The sequence below is a fragment of the Lates calcarifer genome, linkage group LG12, assembly GCF_001640805.2.
Source record: "Lates calcarifer isolate ASB-BC8 linkage group LG12, TLL_Latcal_v3, whole genome shotgun sequence".
NCBI classification, from domain to species: Eukaryota; Metazoa; Chordata; class Actinopteri; family Centropomidae; genus Lates; species Lates calcarifer.
The window spans coordinates 7449071-7463963 of NC_066844.1; the positions used below are offsets into that span (position 1 = coordinate 7449071).

Consider the following 14893-nt stretch of genomic DNA (forward strand, 5'->3'; position numbering starts at 1 on the left):
AATGCATGAGACACTTTAAAGATTTGCTGCCATGCCAAACAAACACACAAACACCTCATATTAACGGACTTCGGTTTAGTTTTGCAGGAGCATTTTAGTCTTGAAATGGTGCCTGTCTCTGAAATATTCAAAAACATCTATAAATAATTTATCCATAGAAGGAAATAGGTTCCAAGAGAAAAACTGTATCTCTTGTCTGCATCATCTCCTCTCACAGAGTGGGAGCAGTTTTACAAAATAAAATCCTTATAAAACACACAACAAATACACAATATAATTGCATGTTTATTTGTCATTATCACGATTTTTGGTAAGTGCAAATCAGTGCATTAACTATGACATATCACGACTTAAAATCATATATAATCGAAATTACAGATGATAGGTAAACGTAAGCTGCTTTATCCCTATTCCACACATACCTGCTGATATCTTCTTCATATCTGGACGTGAGTTTATGCTCCTGCTGGACACTGGTATCAGGAAGATGGAAAACCAGCTGCGACAATCAGGTCTTCTGTCTTCAGAGGGGGTTAAAAAAAATGAATTTTCCAATTCGGACAGTCGGATGATATTCACCTCATGTTGTCTGCAGCATCCTAGCCGTGTACACCGGGTACAGTATGTGCGGGTGTGTCCTCGCTTTCCCCTCCCCGACTCCTTTCCTCCGGGTAGGCTGTCGTGGGATGGCGATTGGCAAAAAGGGAGGAGGGAACCGATCAAGGAGGTGCTGGTGCTTCCCTTAATGACCAAAGGTGCTGGGATCAGCAGAATGATCTGCCTCCACTGTTCCCCTCCACGCCAGTGTGACTGTGTGACGATCTGTGGCTGCAGACAGCCGCAAAGGTAAATAGTCCTGATAAGGTGCTCAGAGAGGCAACATCTGCAAAGGGTAGGGGGGGAAGCGAGGCGAGTGGGTGGGAGTGAGCTTTAAAAAAAGATAATCTTATTACCAAGATTTAATAATTAGACGCGTTCTGGGACATATGCATCAATAATGAATCATCTTTTCATTTTAAAATGAGAATAAATATGCCGCTGAGAGAATTTCAATCTATTCATGCGTCATCCAGCCAAATTTACATTTTTATTTCTTATTTAGGCATGCACTCTCCACATGAAACAGCATCTCGACAAGAATCCAGAGTCTGAGCTGCAGATATGCTCAGGCAGAGTCAAGTGCGCCCCAGCGTTTACTGCACAGACACAGTTCTGTGAGTCTCCTAATAGCCTACATGGTGAGCAGAGCAGCATCTTCAGACACTGACTTGAAACGACATGGATGAAAGAATCGCCCTACGTAGTGGGGTAGAGGAAGATTATGCAATTTCACTGAGCCGGAGTCCCACGCACACGCATGCACATAAACACACATATATAAGGCGGCCTTTATTGGACCTGCATGGTCTCAGCTAGGGAGGAGGTGAGAGATTTCTTAGTGAAAGAAACATTTCTGGTTGAAATATTTCTGTAGTCAGCAGTGGCCGCTGGGCTGGTTTATAAAGCTTAGTCAAACCTGCAGTCGGGCATTGCTATGCATACCAAGAGACGTGCTGGTGATGGAGAAGGCAAGGGCGAAAAAACGCGCTCTCCATCCGCACTGTAGCCTACCACTCCTTACCTTATCTGCAGTGTGGGCAATTTAAAGTGGTACACATCTCCTGCATTGTTCAGCAGTAATGCTGTTGGTCAGTCGGTTTCATATCTTTTAACCGCGATGCCAGATTTATGGACAAATAAGCTTTTACTGCAAGATGACATTATCATGAAGTTGAGTGACAAACATAACAATGTAACATACAAGTACAGTAAGTGATAGCATTATTATGACATTATATTAGACTGTAGCTGTCATTTTGAAGAAAATTTCAGGATGTATATTCATTCAGACAATCTACCAAAAATGCATGAGAATACATCTTTCCCATGCAAGTATCTGATCTGAGCTTTACTGTTTACATTATTAGCACATATAAAGGCAACAACAATCACACATTCACTCTGCCTCGTAATTCTTGTTTCTTTCTACTTTTTGTGCACAGCAGTTATATTTGTAACATTTCCTGGCAACACGCTTCATTAATAATAGATATGAGGCTGACTAAAATAGAGCAAAACCTCCATCATCATTCCCTGCTAGGTGGAGAATGAAGAACAAACTGATCGATAGTAAATCCATTCCCCATTATCATCGCTGGAGTTGGGAATGAAAGCGCCATGGCCAGAAGTGACCTCCACAAAAGCCAAAGGTCAGCGGGAATCCCTTGGTCATGGAGGAGAGGGAGGTGAATGAGGAGGAACGAGGTTGGGGGAGGGGTGGGGAGGCCAGCAGGATGATTTGTGTGAGACTCGGCTTTGCCAAGGTTACTCCTGGCAGACCTGAGACCATCATGGCTCCCAGCGTTGTCCCTTCTGTCTGTCTGCCCTCCTCCCTCCCTGCCTTACTGCCACACATGCAGATACCTCTCACTAACTCTTAATGGCTTTCCCAGGTTCCTCATGACAGCACAGCCATTATTTATGAGCTGGGGGCCAGTTACAAAGACTGTTAATGCAAGCTCTAAAGCTCAGTTCACTTTGCATTAGCTGCCTTGTTCTAATTAAAAGCGAAGAGTCCAAGCACTGTAAATGCTGTGCATGTTTTAATCATTTGGGGACGTGAAAAGTGGTTGTGTAAGTTGGCAGATGAGTGTGCCAACGATGAATTTGTTTCCAAGAGGTATTGATTTCAGGACACATTCTCATCTCCATCTGACGTTGTTTTGGCACAGGAACAGGGAGCTGAGAAAATGAACTTCAGGAAACTGAAGGTTTGCGATTACGGAGTGACAGGTCATTTCTTCACAAGATGCTGAAACTACTTTTAGATACATCAACGTGCCTTGTTCATTTAACTAAAGAAGCTTAACATTTCAAATGTTGAATATTGTCTAAACGCAAGCTGCTATGCAAGAGCTCTGCTGGAAAATCAGTTTAAAGTTGCAAAATAAATACTATTTTTTGTTTTCTATTTTTAATGGACAAGTGAACTGTAAAGACACAGACAGAAAATGTGGTGAGAGAGAAGGGTATGACAGGCAATAAAAGCACTCAGCCTGGACCACACTGGGGATGCTGCACTTAAATGGTATGTGTCTTAACCACCAAGTCACATATATACACAAATACACTAGGATTTGAATGAGATTGAAGACATTTGATGCCAGTTTTCATTGGAAATATTTCTATCCTAGTAATGAGGTTTGATTACCAACTGGGTAAAGTGGGCAACTACCCTGCGGTCCAAAACCCTAAAGGGTTGCAAAAGCCCCAGTTTCATTGCATGCTGGTTGGTTTTGGTAATTGGATTAACTGGAAATTTGCACCATGGGAAGTAAAATATCAACTATGGCTGGAACTCCATTATTTACTGATTTTGCAGCCATGTCTCAAAGTGGGACACTGTCAAAATCTAATCTAACAGCTTTATTATTCTAGTTTATATTGTGCTGACGTGGAGCACATACCCACTGAAGTTGTGTTTAATCAGATTACCACAGACTAACACAAATCAAGCCTTATTCTAGCACAGGAGTACTGGTTGCACTGGACTTGATGAGAACTTGGAGGTGTCTGGAGTTTAAAAATGGAGAAAATTTAATTTAAGTCAGGGACTGTCTGACTAGAGAGTAAGCAAACAAGTCTATGAATCTGACCGGACATCTAATGCCAACTTTCGGTCCTTGACAGATAAAACCCCATTTTCAGTCAGTACCAAAAACATTTAATTATGTGATGGAATAGCTTTTATTTCCAGCATACTGTTTATATATGGTATGATATATAGTATTAGGAAAGTACTCTCTATTATATATAGAGTAGAGAATGTGTAGATTTTTATTTTTTCTGCCCAGATGGAGACCCTGTGAGGTCAAAAATGGTGAGTGTTTTAAACCAATATGGCAGACCATATAAAGATTTTTAATATACATTACATTTTCTTCTTGATCTGCCTAAAGCTGCCCATAGAACAATTTCTTTTCTGTACCAAAAAGTACTGAGGTTTCATACCCAGCACAACATAGGACATGCAAGTGGACAAATATCTGTTTTGTATATTTGGTCAAAATTACAAAAGCTGTAGCCAAAGTTTCCATGTGACATGCATGTTTATCAGTGGTGAATGTCAGTGCGGTTTAGCCCAGTCCCTGGAGTGCAGTGCTCATTTTATGGACATTATTGTACCACCTTGCTCCTTGATACTGCATTGCAGCAGCCACAGGTTTCCAACACACACACACACACACACACACACACACACACACACACACACACACACACACATAATAAAAGGCTGCACACAAAAAATTCCTAATTCCAACATGATTCAACTTCAAGACCCTGCTCTGAATAAATATTACAGTCAATGTAATGCAATAAGATGGAACATATGAACTTTGCATATCATGTTCACTCTTGGTTTTGCTGCTGCATTAAGTAGATTTTCTGCTTCTAGATATAATGATGCAACACTCTCCTGTGTATAATTCCTCATTAGCAAATTATCCCATGCAAATTCATCATCACCATATTTAATGAAAATCTTGTGCTGAAATGATTCCATACTTTCTATTTTCTATCATGGTTTTTTTCACTCCTTGGGGTATGTAGCAATCCCACAACCTTACTTCTAAACACTTTTTTTTCCCTATGCATCTTCACTGAGACTCAATTTATTTAACCCTCTGGGAGATGAGTCATTCCAGCATCACTGCTCAGGAGATAGAAACTGAGGTGCCCTGCAAAAGAGGCTGGGTTATACATATAACTACGGGAGTTGGTTCGGAGAGTGGAGGCAATAAATAAAGAGATTAGGTACACAAATATATAGCAGTGCAGCTCCCTGTGTCCTTCTCTTTGTCCCCTGGAGCTAACGGTACATCTGAGGCAGAGACAAAAAAGAGATGGAGATATAGAAGAGAAGGACAGGGAAGAGAGAGCATTGTGCAAAGAGAGGGAGGAGGAGAAGAAAAAGGGAGGGAGAGAGTCGTGCTCGTCAGATTGAGGCCCAGCAGGATGAGGGCAGACGCTGGAAAAGAGCCAGACACCAGGAGAGACACAAGGACACTGGTCCACTGCGGTATACTGCCAAGCTGCGTCTCACTTAGACCAATAACCTCACAAAAATCTTCACACACACACACACACACACACACACACACACACACACACACACACACACACACACACACACACACACAAGCCCACTGCACAAGCTTTTTATACATAAACTTGTGGGTTTATGGAACAGTTGACGCTACCTGTAGACATTTTTCGCACGGTAATAGTTTACTGCAGTTACTGCATTGACACATGCTGCTGATCTGGAAGTGAAAAGTTACAGCATGCAACATTTGGCTGATAAACACACATGCACTTTACCATATGATTTCTTTATCTGTCATTTGTTCTGACAGCAGCAAAATGACAGAAAAAAAAATCTTGGCTACATTCAATTCAGTGAGCTAATCCTGATGCTGAAGAGAAGGACTATGAGTCAGTGAGTCAGTGAGTCAGTGTCACTGGTGCAGGGATACCCTTATGCTGCGTTATACAATGTGTCTGTATGAGTGAGTGAAATTCAAGTCAGGGTAAGTGCTTGCTCCAGGAACACTGGGTTATATTACACCAAGGTCATACTAGAAATAAGATACCTTTCGTATGAGGGTGAGAGAATAAAAATAAAACTGATTGTGTGTATGTGGCACCAAGCTTTTTACATACACAGCAGGGCTCTGGGAGGGGAAGTGGTTTACTTGCATTGCATACAGCAGTGACTTTTTACAGCATAAGGCCCCACCCCTGAATATTTTAGCAAATCCAAGTTTTGTTCCACTTTCACTTGATGGAATGTACATGGTAAACATTTGGCATTAAAGGCATGAGTGTAAATATACCCAGGTCTGCTTTAGTATATCTGAGAATGAATGGGCTGCTGTGTTTGTGTGCTGCAGCACAGATGCACATTATGGGACTTGTGGCATTTACAGTGACAGCTACTGTGTCACTGCGATGATGCAACACTCTGGTTTTTTGTTATGCCAGTGACTCAAGGAACCAAAACATTTGCCTCAACCTCATGCAGCAGTCTCATCTGCAGTCGATGCTACTGCTGCTGCTGAACCCGGCAGCCGCTCTGACTCACAGGACGCCTGAGGGGTGAGCTAGGGTTGCACACTTTCCAGGGTCACAAGGCCCTGACAAGGCATCTGAACCCCCCCACCCCAAAAAAAAAAAAATATTAATCTTGTCTGTCATGGTTAAGATAAACAGACTCCTGGAAAGTGTCTTAAAACACCAGAATATCAAAAGAAATTGTTCGAGGTCAGCATTGCTACTGTAGTTGGGCGAATCTTTTGCTCAGCCTCATTTGGTTGCTACAGAGACCGTCTCTGGGGGGAGCAGTGGGAGGAGGCTGGGCGGTGACATCACGCCTACAGCGTCTCTGGTGCCGCTGGGATATTTCAGGTAAAGTTACAGCATGATGACAAAGCACTTTTCATTCCCCTGCAGTCAGCTGCATTAGTGAATGAATTAGTGTTTAGAAAAAGTATAAAATATGTGGTTTATTATTTTCCTCATTTCACTGTCTACACCTGGGACGTGCTCTGTAGCATATGCCACACTCTCTGCCCTCTAGGGGGGGAAGATATATGCTTTCTTTGACATGCTTTCTGGGCTTTTCATTGTCTCACTGAAAGCCCTGAATGCAGAGTCTTGATGCAGAGAAGTGAACTTTATGAATAGCCCCCAGAGTGCCATTACATGTTCTCCAAAGAGCAGATGGATGAATGGCACCCAGAGAAATAATGGCAATATGTCTCATGGTTTCTATTTTGGGCAGCACTGAGTTACAGTTTTAGGGCAAATACTGTACCACATAAAAATATCATCAGAGCAGGAAGAAAAATGTGCAGTGCTGTGAATAATTGCACCGGATGCAGCCGCTGCCTTCCCTCTTCCCCTCGCCGACGTGTCATGAACGTGCTTTGGTAAAAGTTCAAGAATGACAAGCGGCACCTCTCCTGGCACACACTCCCCACATTGGCGTGCTGGGTGTCATTAGAGGTAGCACGCTGCTGCGAGGCATCGTTCCTCTCATGTGGCGAATGTTGTCATGATGAGGACAGCGAGGAGACGAGACGAGAGGGGAAGTCTGGGGTCTCCTCCACTCCACCTCCACCCCCCACCCCACCTCACCCCGGTGCCAACTGAGCGCAAGTCCTGGACTCGTATCCTCTCGTCCGCCAGGAGTGGCAGTGTCAGAGAGGACCAGCTGTGGAGCTGACTGTTTGCAGTTGTCTGCATGTGTGTGCGCATTTGCTTATCACATGTGAGCTCATATATGTGAGTGTCTTCCCTCTGACTCAGTGCTGAGTGTATGTGCATGTCTTCTCCAGTTCTGTCTGTTTTCTAATGACGAGGATCCTTCAGCAGAGTGCATTCAGGCGCACCAGCTGTGACCATCTTACAGCTGTGCAGCACTCAAGCATGCTCATTCATATCCACACACACATATTCACACAGGGACAGCGAGACAACTAGATATGTCACATTTAAAACTAGCACACGCACACATTAAAAGAGTGCATCTTGCTTTAAATCTTTCCTAAGGCTGTGTTCTACATTGAATATCTGTTTTTGTCTATAGTGACGAGTAAGTCTTATGCTATTATGTAACTAGGGCTGGGTAACATTTTAAAATTTTCAATACTTCTGTGAATTCAGTACCCGAGCCTCTGTATATATACCAGGACAATACTCCTTACTTTGAAACATGTTTTTCTATGAAACTCTTTTCTTCATTTAACAAAAGAAGGTTATGTTTCTCAAATGTCTAAACACAAACAGCTGTATAAGAACTTTTCCACGGCAATAGTCTAAAAATATTTTATTTAAATCAGGAACTATCTACTGACTAAGATTACAAACAGTCAAAGCTAATTGATTTTTTTGTCCACTTGGAGGCCGTGGAACATGATAAACACACTGACACTGACATAATATCACTTCAGATGTTGTAACAAACGGCTCAGCAAACAGTTGCTTATTCACACATCCAGCAGAGACAGAGCAATATTAGCACTCATTTGGATTTGTCTTTCTGGCAGGATGACAAATTGAAGTCCAATATTCGGTGTCCCTTCAACAGTTTTTGTCTCCACAAATTCCTCAGGGAAATATCTGGCTGTTTACCTACTAAATGCTGCACTACAGTCCAGCAACTAGTTGCTTATTTTTGTCTGCCTGCTGTTTGATGCTGGCCAAGTAGGGAACAGTTGGTTTATTAGAGCCTTTTTTCTTTTCTTTTTCTTTTTTTGGCTGAAAACAGATGCCTGCTACAAATGAGATTGGAGCAGAGTTTGCAGGCCACAAAACCAAAACAATGAGCAGAGAGATGCAAAAACACTGTTGACCCGAGGGTATAATAATGTGATATCATACCCAGTTCTATAGGCAATATAGAGACAACAACAGTTTATTGAAAGAATGTATTAGAGTGTTTTCCCAATTTTGGTACTACAAGGACCCAAATTCTGATTAAATATGGAATTAAGTCTTTTTCATTAATCTTGTGTAATAAGCTTCTTGACTTCCTGATGAGATGAGTAAACACAGAAATGACTGATAAGTTCTTTTAATAATTTAAAGAAAAGCAATGTTAATCTTCTTATGAGGCCACAATATCTCAGCCTATTAAAGTCTAACAAGTTTACCTCTAATGCGATCTTCCCCTCTGCACAAACCAGAACAAGACAGGCTGAACTGCAGGTGTCCCTTACTGGTGCTGCCATCGAGCTCCACAGGAGATGATTAACGGCGCCGGGTAACTTGGAGGCACGTTTTCATTTTCCCCTGGTTAAAAATACATTGAAGAAGGGCTTTAATTCCAGTAGAGGAGACAGAGGGAACAAAGCCACTCAGCAGTTCTGAGGCACAGCACCTGGAGCTGTGGGGCACATGGTATCTGGCCTGCATGTAAAACTACAAACTCAGCAAAGTAGACAAAGGGTTAAAATCTGTGAATCTCAATGCATGTTAAGTCATCACGAGAGTTCTGTTCTTCCTCAAATGTTGTGTTTACCCTGCTTAAATGTTTTGTTTGTGTATGTGTGTGGAGCCTGATTGTATACACAAATCAAATGTGGACCACATGTTACTAAAACAGCTCTTTTTTTCAAGTTTGACATTTAAAATCATTGTCATCAAGACCAAACTTTACCATAGGAGAACAGTCAGGTTATAGGATAGCTGTTCATTTCATAAGATATACCATTCTGCAGCTGTTGTGTCATTTGCATACATACTTTCAGGAAGACACGAAGCTGTGAAAAAGTTTTTTTTCTTCTGCTCTGGCTCATAAATTCATGTCTTTGTTTAAATTGTGCTTTACTGAACAAACTACATGAGCTTCCATGTGATGCTTCAAAAGTACATTTTGCTTTGTAACAGCCCAGCATACTGCAAAGCACATTTAAAGTAACCTTGATGTCTCATTCTTTGCTTGTTCAAAGTCATGGGAAGTGTAAGTAAGGAAGAGGTTTTTTTGTCTCTCTCTCTCTCTCTCTCTCTCTCTCTCTCTCTCTCTCTCTCTCTCTCTCTCTCTCCCTTTGTCTCCTGGGAAACACAGCAATTATGGGTCAGACTAAAAAAGCCACTAGGTGGAATTTTTTAAGGTAGTTTCCTGACCTGCATGACAAATCCCAGACAGCCATATGGTCAATTCTGGGTCAAAACACTGTTTGGGGTCTCACAAACCCCAATGCTGCATGTGTAGATATAGTAACAACAATAATAGCAACTGTAATTCTTCAGTACACATTTTTCTTTTCCTCTGAATAAAAGCCAATATGTAGATAAGTATTGAAGTTGTAACTCTTTCCCCTGACACAAACAGGTTTGCACATTTGTTGAAGGGGAAATATTTAATGTGCTATGCATGCTATGCAAAATCTAATAAGAGAGAGTTAAATGTTATCAGTGCAAGCTCAGCATTAAACTCCTATCTAACAGTAATAACTCATATGATCCACTAGAGGGCAGTACTGAGCTACTTTAAGTGACAAAGCCTCTGTCTGGTTCAACATTAACACAAACGAGCATGAAATCAAGCCTAACTAAACCTACATTAAGTACCATTTTAAATACTTAATGATGCAGCAAGTTGTTTTTAAAAACTTATTACCTTTGAATTTTGCACAAATTCCTGATATCATAATTAATCACAGGCACATACTAATAAATGGCAAATAAATGCTGCTGAGATCATTTAAATCATTTTAAGCCACAATGTCAAATATTGTCCAATTCACTGTAAAAGTTAGCCATTCTTTTTCTCTGATTTCCATCACTGTAAACTGTATATATCTGTATATACATTACATATTTGAGAAGCTCTCATGCATATCACAAGCCATCATTATACATGAGATGCAGCCCTGTAATTAACTGTCAGTGGACTCCTTTGAGTTTCACCGTTTCTTTGTTTGTGTCACTTTGTACTACAAGCAAGCGTGCAAGTGTCTGCTGCAGGGGATGAAAGGTACTAACTGACGTCAGACCTAGTTGGCATGCCAACTCAGAGAATGGAGTTCACATCAGCAAAACAGAGCAGCCGAGGTGGTTTTAGTGAAGGGAAACAAAGGCCAGGCTGCACTGATACAACAGCTTTTTTTTTTTTTTTTTTTGTGATATTCATATTTCTACTGCCAATACACTGCCTGAAAATACATGCTTCAAACTTCACCTAGAGGACTGATAGTACTGACTGATTAATCCACCGTAATAGAACGATATTATTTTTAACCTCCAGATTAGTTTTACACAATATTAAAATCATGCATCCACAGTTGCTCCTTTAACCCTTCAAGGACACAAAGGTCAAAATAAAGGTGATAATGAACCACAGTTGGAAAGTCTTGCCAACACAATGCGATGGTAACGTTGGAGGGAGTCACCCGGGAAACCACCGTCGTCATGGAGACTGCATCACAAGGCGGGCTCACTGAGCAAGGAGGCGGGACGTGCTGCACGTTCTCCCTCCTTGTTTTCATACTGTCATCACATGATCTCAAACACACAATTATTCACAATTTATGTTTCATACCCCCCCGCTCGCTCTGGGCCATTTTTGCAGTGGTGTTTATCCATAATGACATTTTGAGTCGGAATCACGTAATTCTCGTTTTATTTAATATAGGCTTTATAGGCATTTCTGAATAAAAATACAATTTTACGTAAAGCTCGACTTAGAATTTATGATAAGCGTTTCCATCTACACCACTCTGCGATTTATTACCTGAATAAAAATCTGCACAAGACTCAGAGTCCAACATCTCGACAGGTTATGATATTAAATATAACCTAAAACAGGCATTTGGCTATGTTAATTACCATAGTCTATTCATTACATTACTGGACAATGAAACTTCTCTTTCCACGAAGCACAAGACGTCGTTTTTGACTGACGGGTAGATGCAATATAGTATTATGCTACACGTGTATCCCAATCATAAACACCAACAACTTTCGCATTATAACATCAAGATATGTAGAGGCATCATGTGGCACTATACACTGAAAAATATCTGTTTTAACAAGCCGCTTACTATATATATATATATATATATATATATATATATATACACACACACACACTCTTCCACGCACATGTTTTTTGGTTACATTAATACTTCTCGATCTCTTAGAAAAACATGTGAATCCACACTGGGTTCAAGTAGTTTGTCATTTGCGTAAATGACTTGTTAAAACGGACATTTACGCAGCGTTCATCCACAGATATGGACTGACACAATACGACCGGCTATATAAAAAAATAATATTATAGCTACTGTTTCTTCATGCTCCATAAATGATCCGTTCTGGGTTCATTTACACGTCTGTGAAGATCTTTTTGATGTTCACGCAGTTCTGGTTGTTCTCGGTGGTGAAGTTGGGCTGTTTGAACGCACTGTTGATGCCCTCTTCTATCACCATGTACTCAGACTTGCTGAGAGACGAGGAGCTGCATGACCTCCTCAGCTCCTCTGAGGGGAGGTGCTCACAGCTCCCCGTGTTCAGGTACTGTGGGTGCTCCTCTCCGTCAGTCTCCCTGTGGTAAAAGTAGTTGAAATTGGACACAATCACTGGCACGGGTAAGGCAATGGTGAGTACGCCTGCTATTGCGCACAAAGACCCCACTATTTTCCCACCAATAGTCACCGGATGCATGTCTCCGTATCCGACTGTGGTCATGGTGACTACAGCCCACCAAAACGCGTCTGGGATGCTGGTGAAGCTGGACGTGGGATCGTCCGCTTCTGCAAAGTAAACCGCGCTGGAGAAGAGAATAACTCCGATGAAAAGGAAAAATATAAGCAAACCGAGCTCCCTCATGCTGGCCTTGAGGGTCTGCCCCAAAATCTGAAGTCCTTTTGAGTGTCGTGAGAGCTTAAAAATGCGAAAGACCCTCACCAGTCTGATAACCCTCAGGATGGCGAGGGACATCGCCTGTTGGCCGCCGTTGGTCTGCCTCTCGGCCAGCTCTGTCCCCAAAGTGATAAAGTAGGGGATTATGGCCACAATGTCAATGATATTCATGATGTTTTTGGAGAAGGAAGTTTTGCTGGGGCAGGCGAAGAATCTGACCAGCAACTCGAAAGAAAACCAAATGATGCACAGAGTCTCTATCACAAAGAAGGGGTCTGTGAACGGGCTTGGCACGTAGGGAGCAGTGCCATTGACCGTGGGTGCCACTGTGGCTTGGTCTTTATCATCCCGAAATTCCGGGAGAGTCTCCATGCAGAAAATGACAATTGAAATCAAAATAACAAGCACTGAAACGATGGCTATCCCTCGAGCTGGACCAGAGCTTTCAGGATACTCAAACAAAAGCCAAACCTGTTTTTGGAAATCATTTTTGGGCAGCACGCGCTCCTCTTCTTTTATAAACCCTTCATCATCTCGGAATTTCTCCATAGCCTCCTCTCCCAGCTGATAAAACCTAATCTCCTCGGAGAAAATATCAATGGGGACGTTAACAGGTCTCCGTATGCGCCCCCCTGACTGGTAGTAGTATAGGATGGCATCAAAGCTCGGTCTGTTCCTGTCGAAGAAGTACTCGTTCCTCAGTGGGTCAAAGTAGCGCATCCTTTTCCTGGGGTCCCCCAGCAGCGTGTCTGGAAACTGATTGAAAGTTTTGAGTTGCGTCTCGAAACGTAAACCTGAAATGTTGATCACCACCCTCTCGCAACATCCCTGACGGCCGCGCTCGTATCGATCCACCGACAGGTGAGGCGCCGAGAGCACGGCGGACTCCTCCAGCATGTTTTCCACCGTCATGACGCCCCTCTCCACCTCGGCATAACCTCGGCTGTCGCTTGCGTTGCTGCCCCTGCGCCTGGCGGACGAGGACGACTGGATCACGCTGGAGGTCTGCTCATCCATACAGGTGGTTTTCGGTCGTGGGGAGGGGGGCAAAGTGCGCCACGCCTCTCTCTCAACCAAAGCCTACAGCTTTGGAGAGCTGAGGCCGACGCCGCTTACATCTCTCCTAACCATCACCTATCTGTGCGTATCCACACACTGAAGCGCTGCGCGCCCCTCTGCCTTTTTCCTCCCCCCCCCCCAAACACGTCGACACCCGCCCACGGCGCGCATATGTCTGACATAAGTCCACCACCCGCCCAATCGGAAATTGACTTGACACTTATGTTCGAGCGTGCACCTGCATTCAAGTGTGATGGAACAAAAACACTTGATGAATCACCTGTTTGATCCAAGTTACATTATTTCTCTCTGAGCTTATTCACGCTCATATTTTATGATCCTTATCACCTTTATCACATAGAAATGACAACAGATCGCACTGCACACTTTCGCTCTCGCAACAAATCAAGACAGTGGCACTAAAAGCCCAGCATGAATGGGAATTTTACCGCTTTTACTTCAAATACACAACTAAAGAAAAACCAATGCCACGTCCATACAGTCTGGAAATGTCTGCGTCTCACACTTTCGACAAAGATCTAGAAATCAGTCACTGCTTCACTTTTCTCACAGAAACTCATCTAATACAAACGTCGAGGCAACTGACCACAGAGGAATGTAAGTGTGAAGCCGTTTATCCAAAAAGCGACGCCTAAAGCAGAATATTTAATTGCTTGTTCTTTTAATATGTGTCTTATTTCTTGTTGAGGGTGTATTGCTCTCCATGGTGCTGAAGCCAAGCGCGCACCAGTTTGGAAATCAATGCGCGCTCTCTTCGGCAACTGAGCGTGGAGTTGAGTTGAGTCCATGTGCACAGTCCGTGTGTGTGCTTGTCCGTCTAAAGATGCGTTTGCAGATATTGGGAACATAAGCCTCGGGATCAGTCACCTCAATTCAACTCGGAAAAAAAATCTCCTTTCCGCCATGTGGTGATAGAATCGCCTCAAAGAAGCGTCTCGGGTGTCAGCCTTTGTTACAGCTGTGATTAATGACGAAAATGCAAAATCAGTGTTGTTTGTAATTCATGCTGACAGGCTTCATCAAAGGCGTCTGTCACTGTCTGTGGTTTGAGCAGCACGTGCGCAGGGTTAATGAGTTCAAATGGGATTCAAAAAGTCTAACGCACAATGTGTTCTGTTTTTATCTTTATTTCGCCAGTCGGGGTTTTTATTTCAATATGTGAAACCCAAAGGAAAAGCCGAGCTGCTCTTCTACCCAAATATGGCAACATCTAGTACTCAACTATGAACATACTCAGGAAATCCTCTTAAAGCGGATGACACTGATCTAAAAAACCTATTGACCTCGTTTGCAGCTGCATGAAAAAAAATTAGTTCTAGGGCATGGGAATCCCTCTCACTACCAG

General features: G+C 42.6%; 2 protein-coding genes across 2 annotated transcripts in view; both read right to left on the bottom strand.

Moving 5' to 3' along the window:
• Positions 1–8888, bottom strand: part of LOC108873571 (potassium voltage-gated channel subfamily A member 10) — a 34486-nt gene extending 25598 nt beyond the window's left edge. Inside the window, exon 1 of the mRNA XM_051074434.1 lies at positions 8757–8888. The gene's annotated coding sequence lies outside the window, so the exon portion shown is untranslated. The remainder of the gene's footprint in view (positions 1–8756) is intronic.
• Positions 8889–13659, bottom strand: kcna3a (potassium voltage-gated channel, shaker-related subfamily, member 3a). The gene has a single exon (XM_018661841.2). It carries the CDS (start codon positions 13483–13485, stop codon positions 11932–11934), a length of 1554 nt encoding a protein of 517 aa, XP_018517357.1. The 5' UTR covers positions 13486–13659; the 3' UTR covers positions 8889–11931.
• Between the last annotated feature and the right edge of the window lie 1234 nt (positions 13660–14893).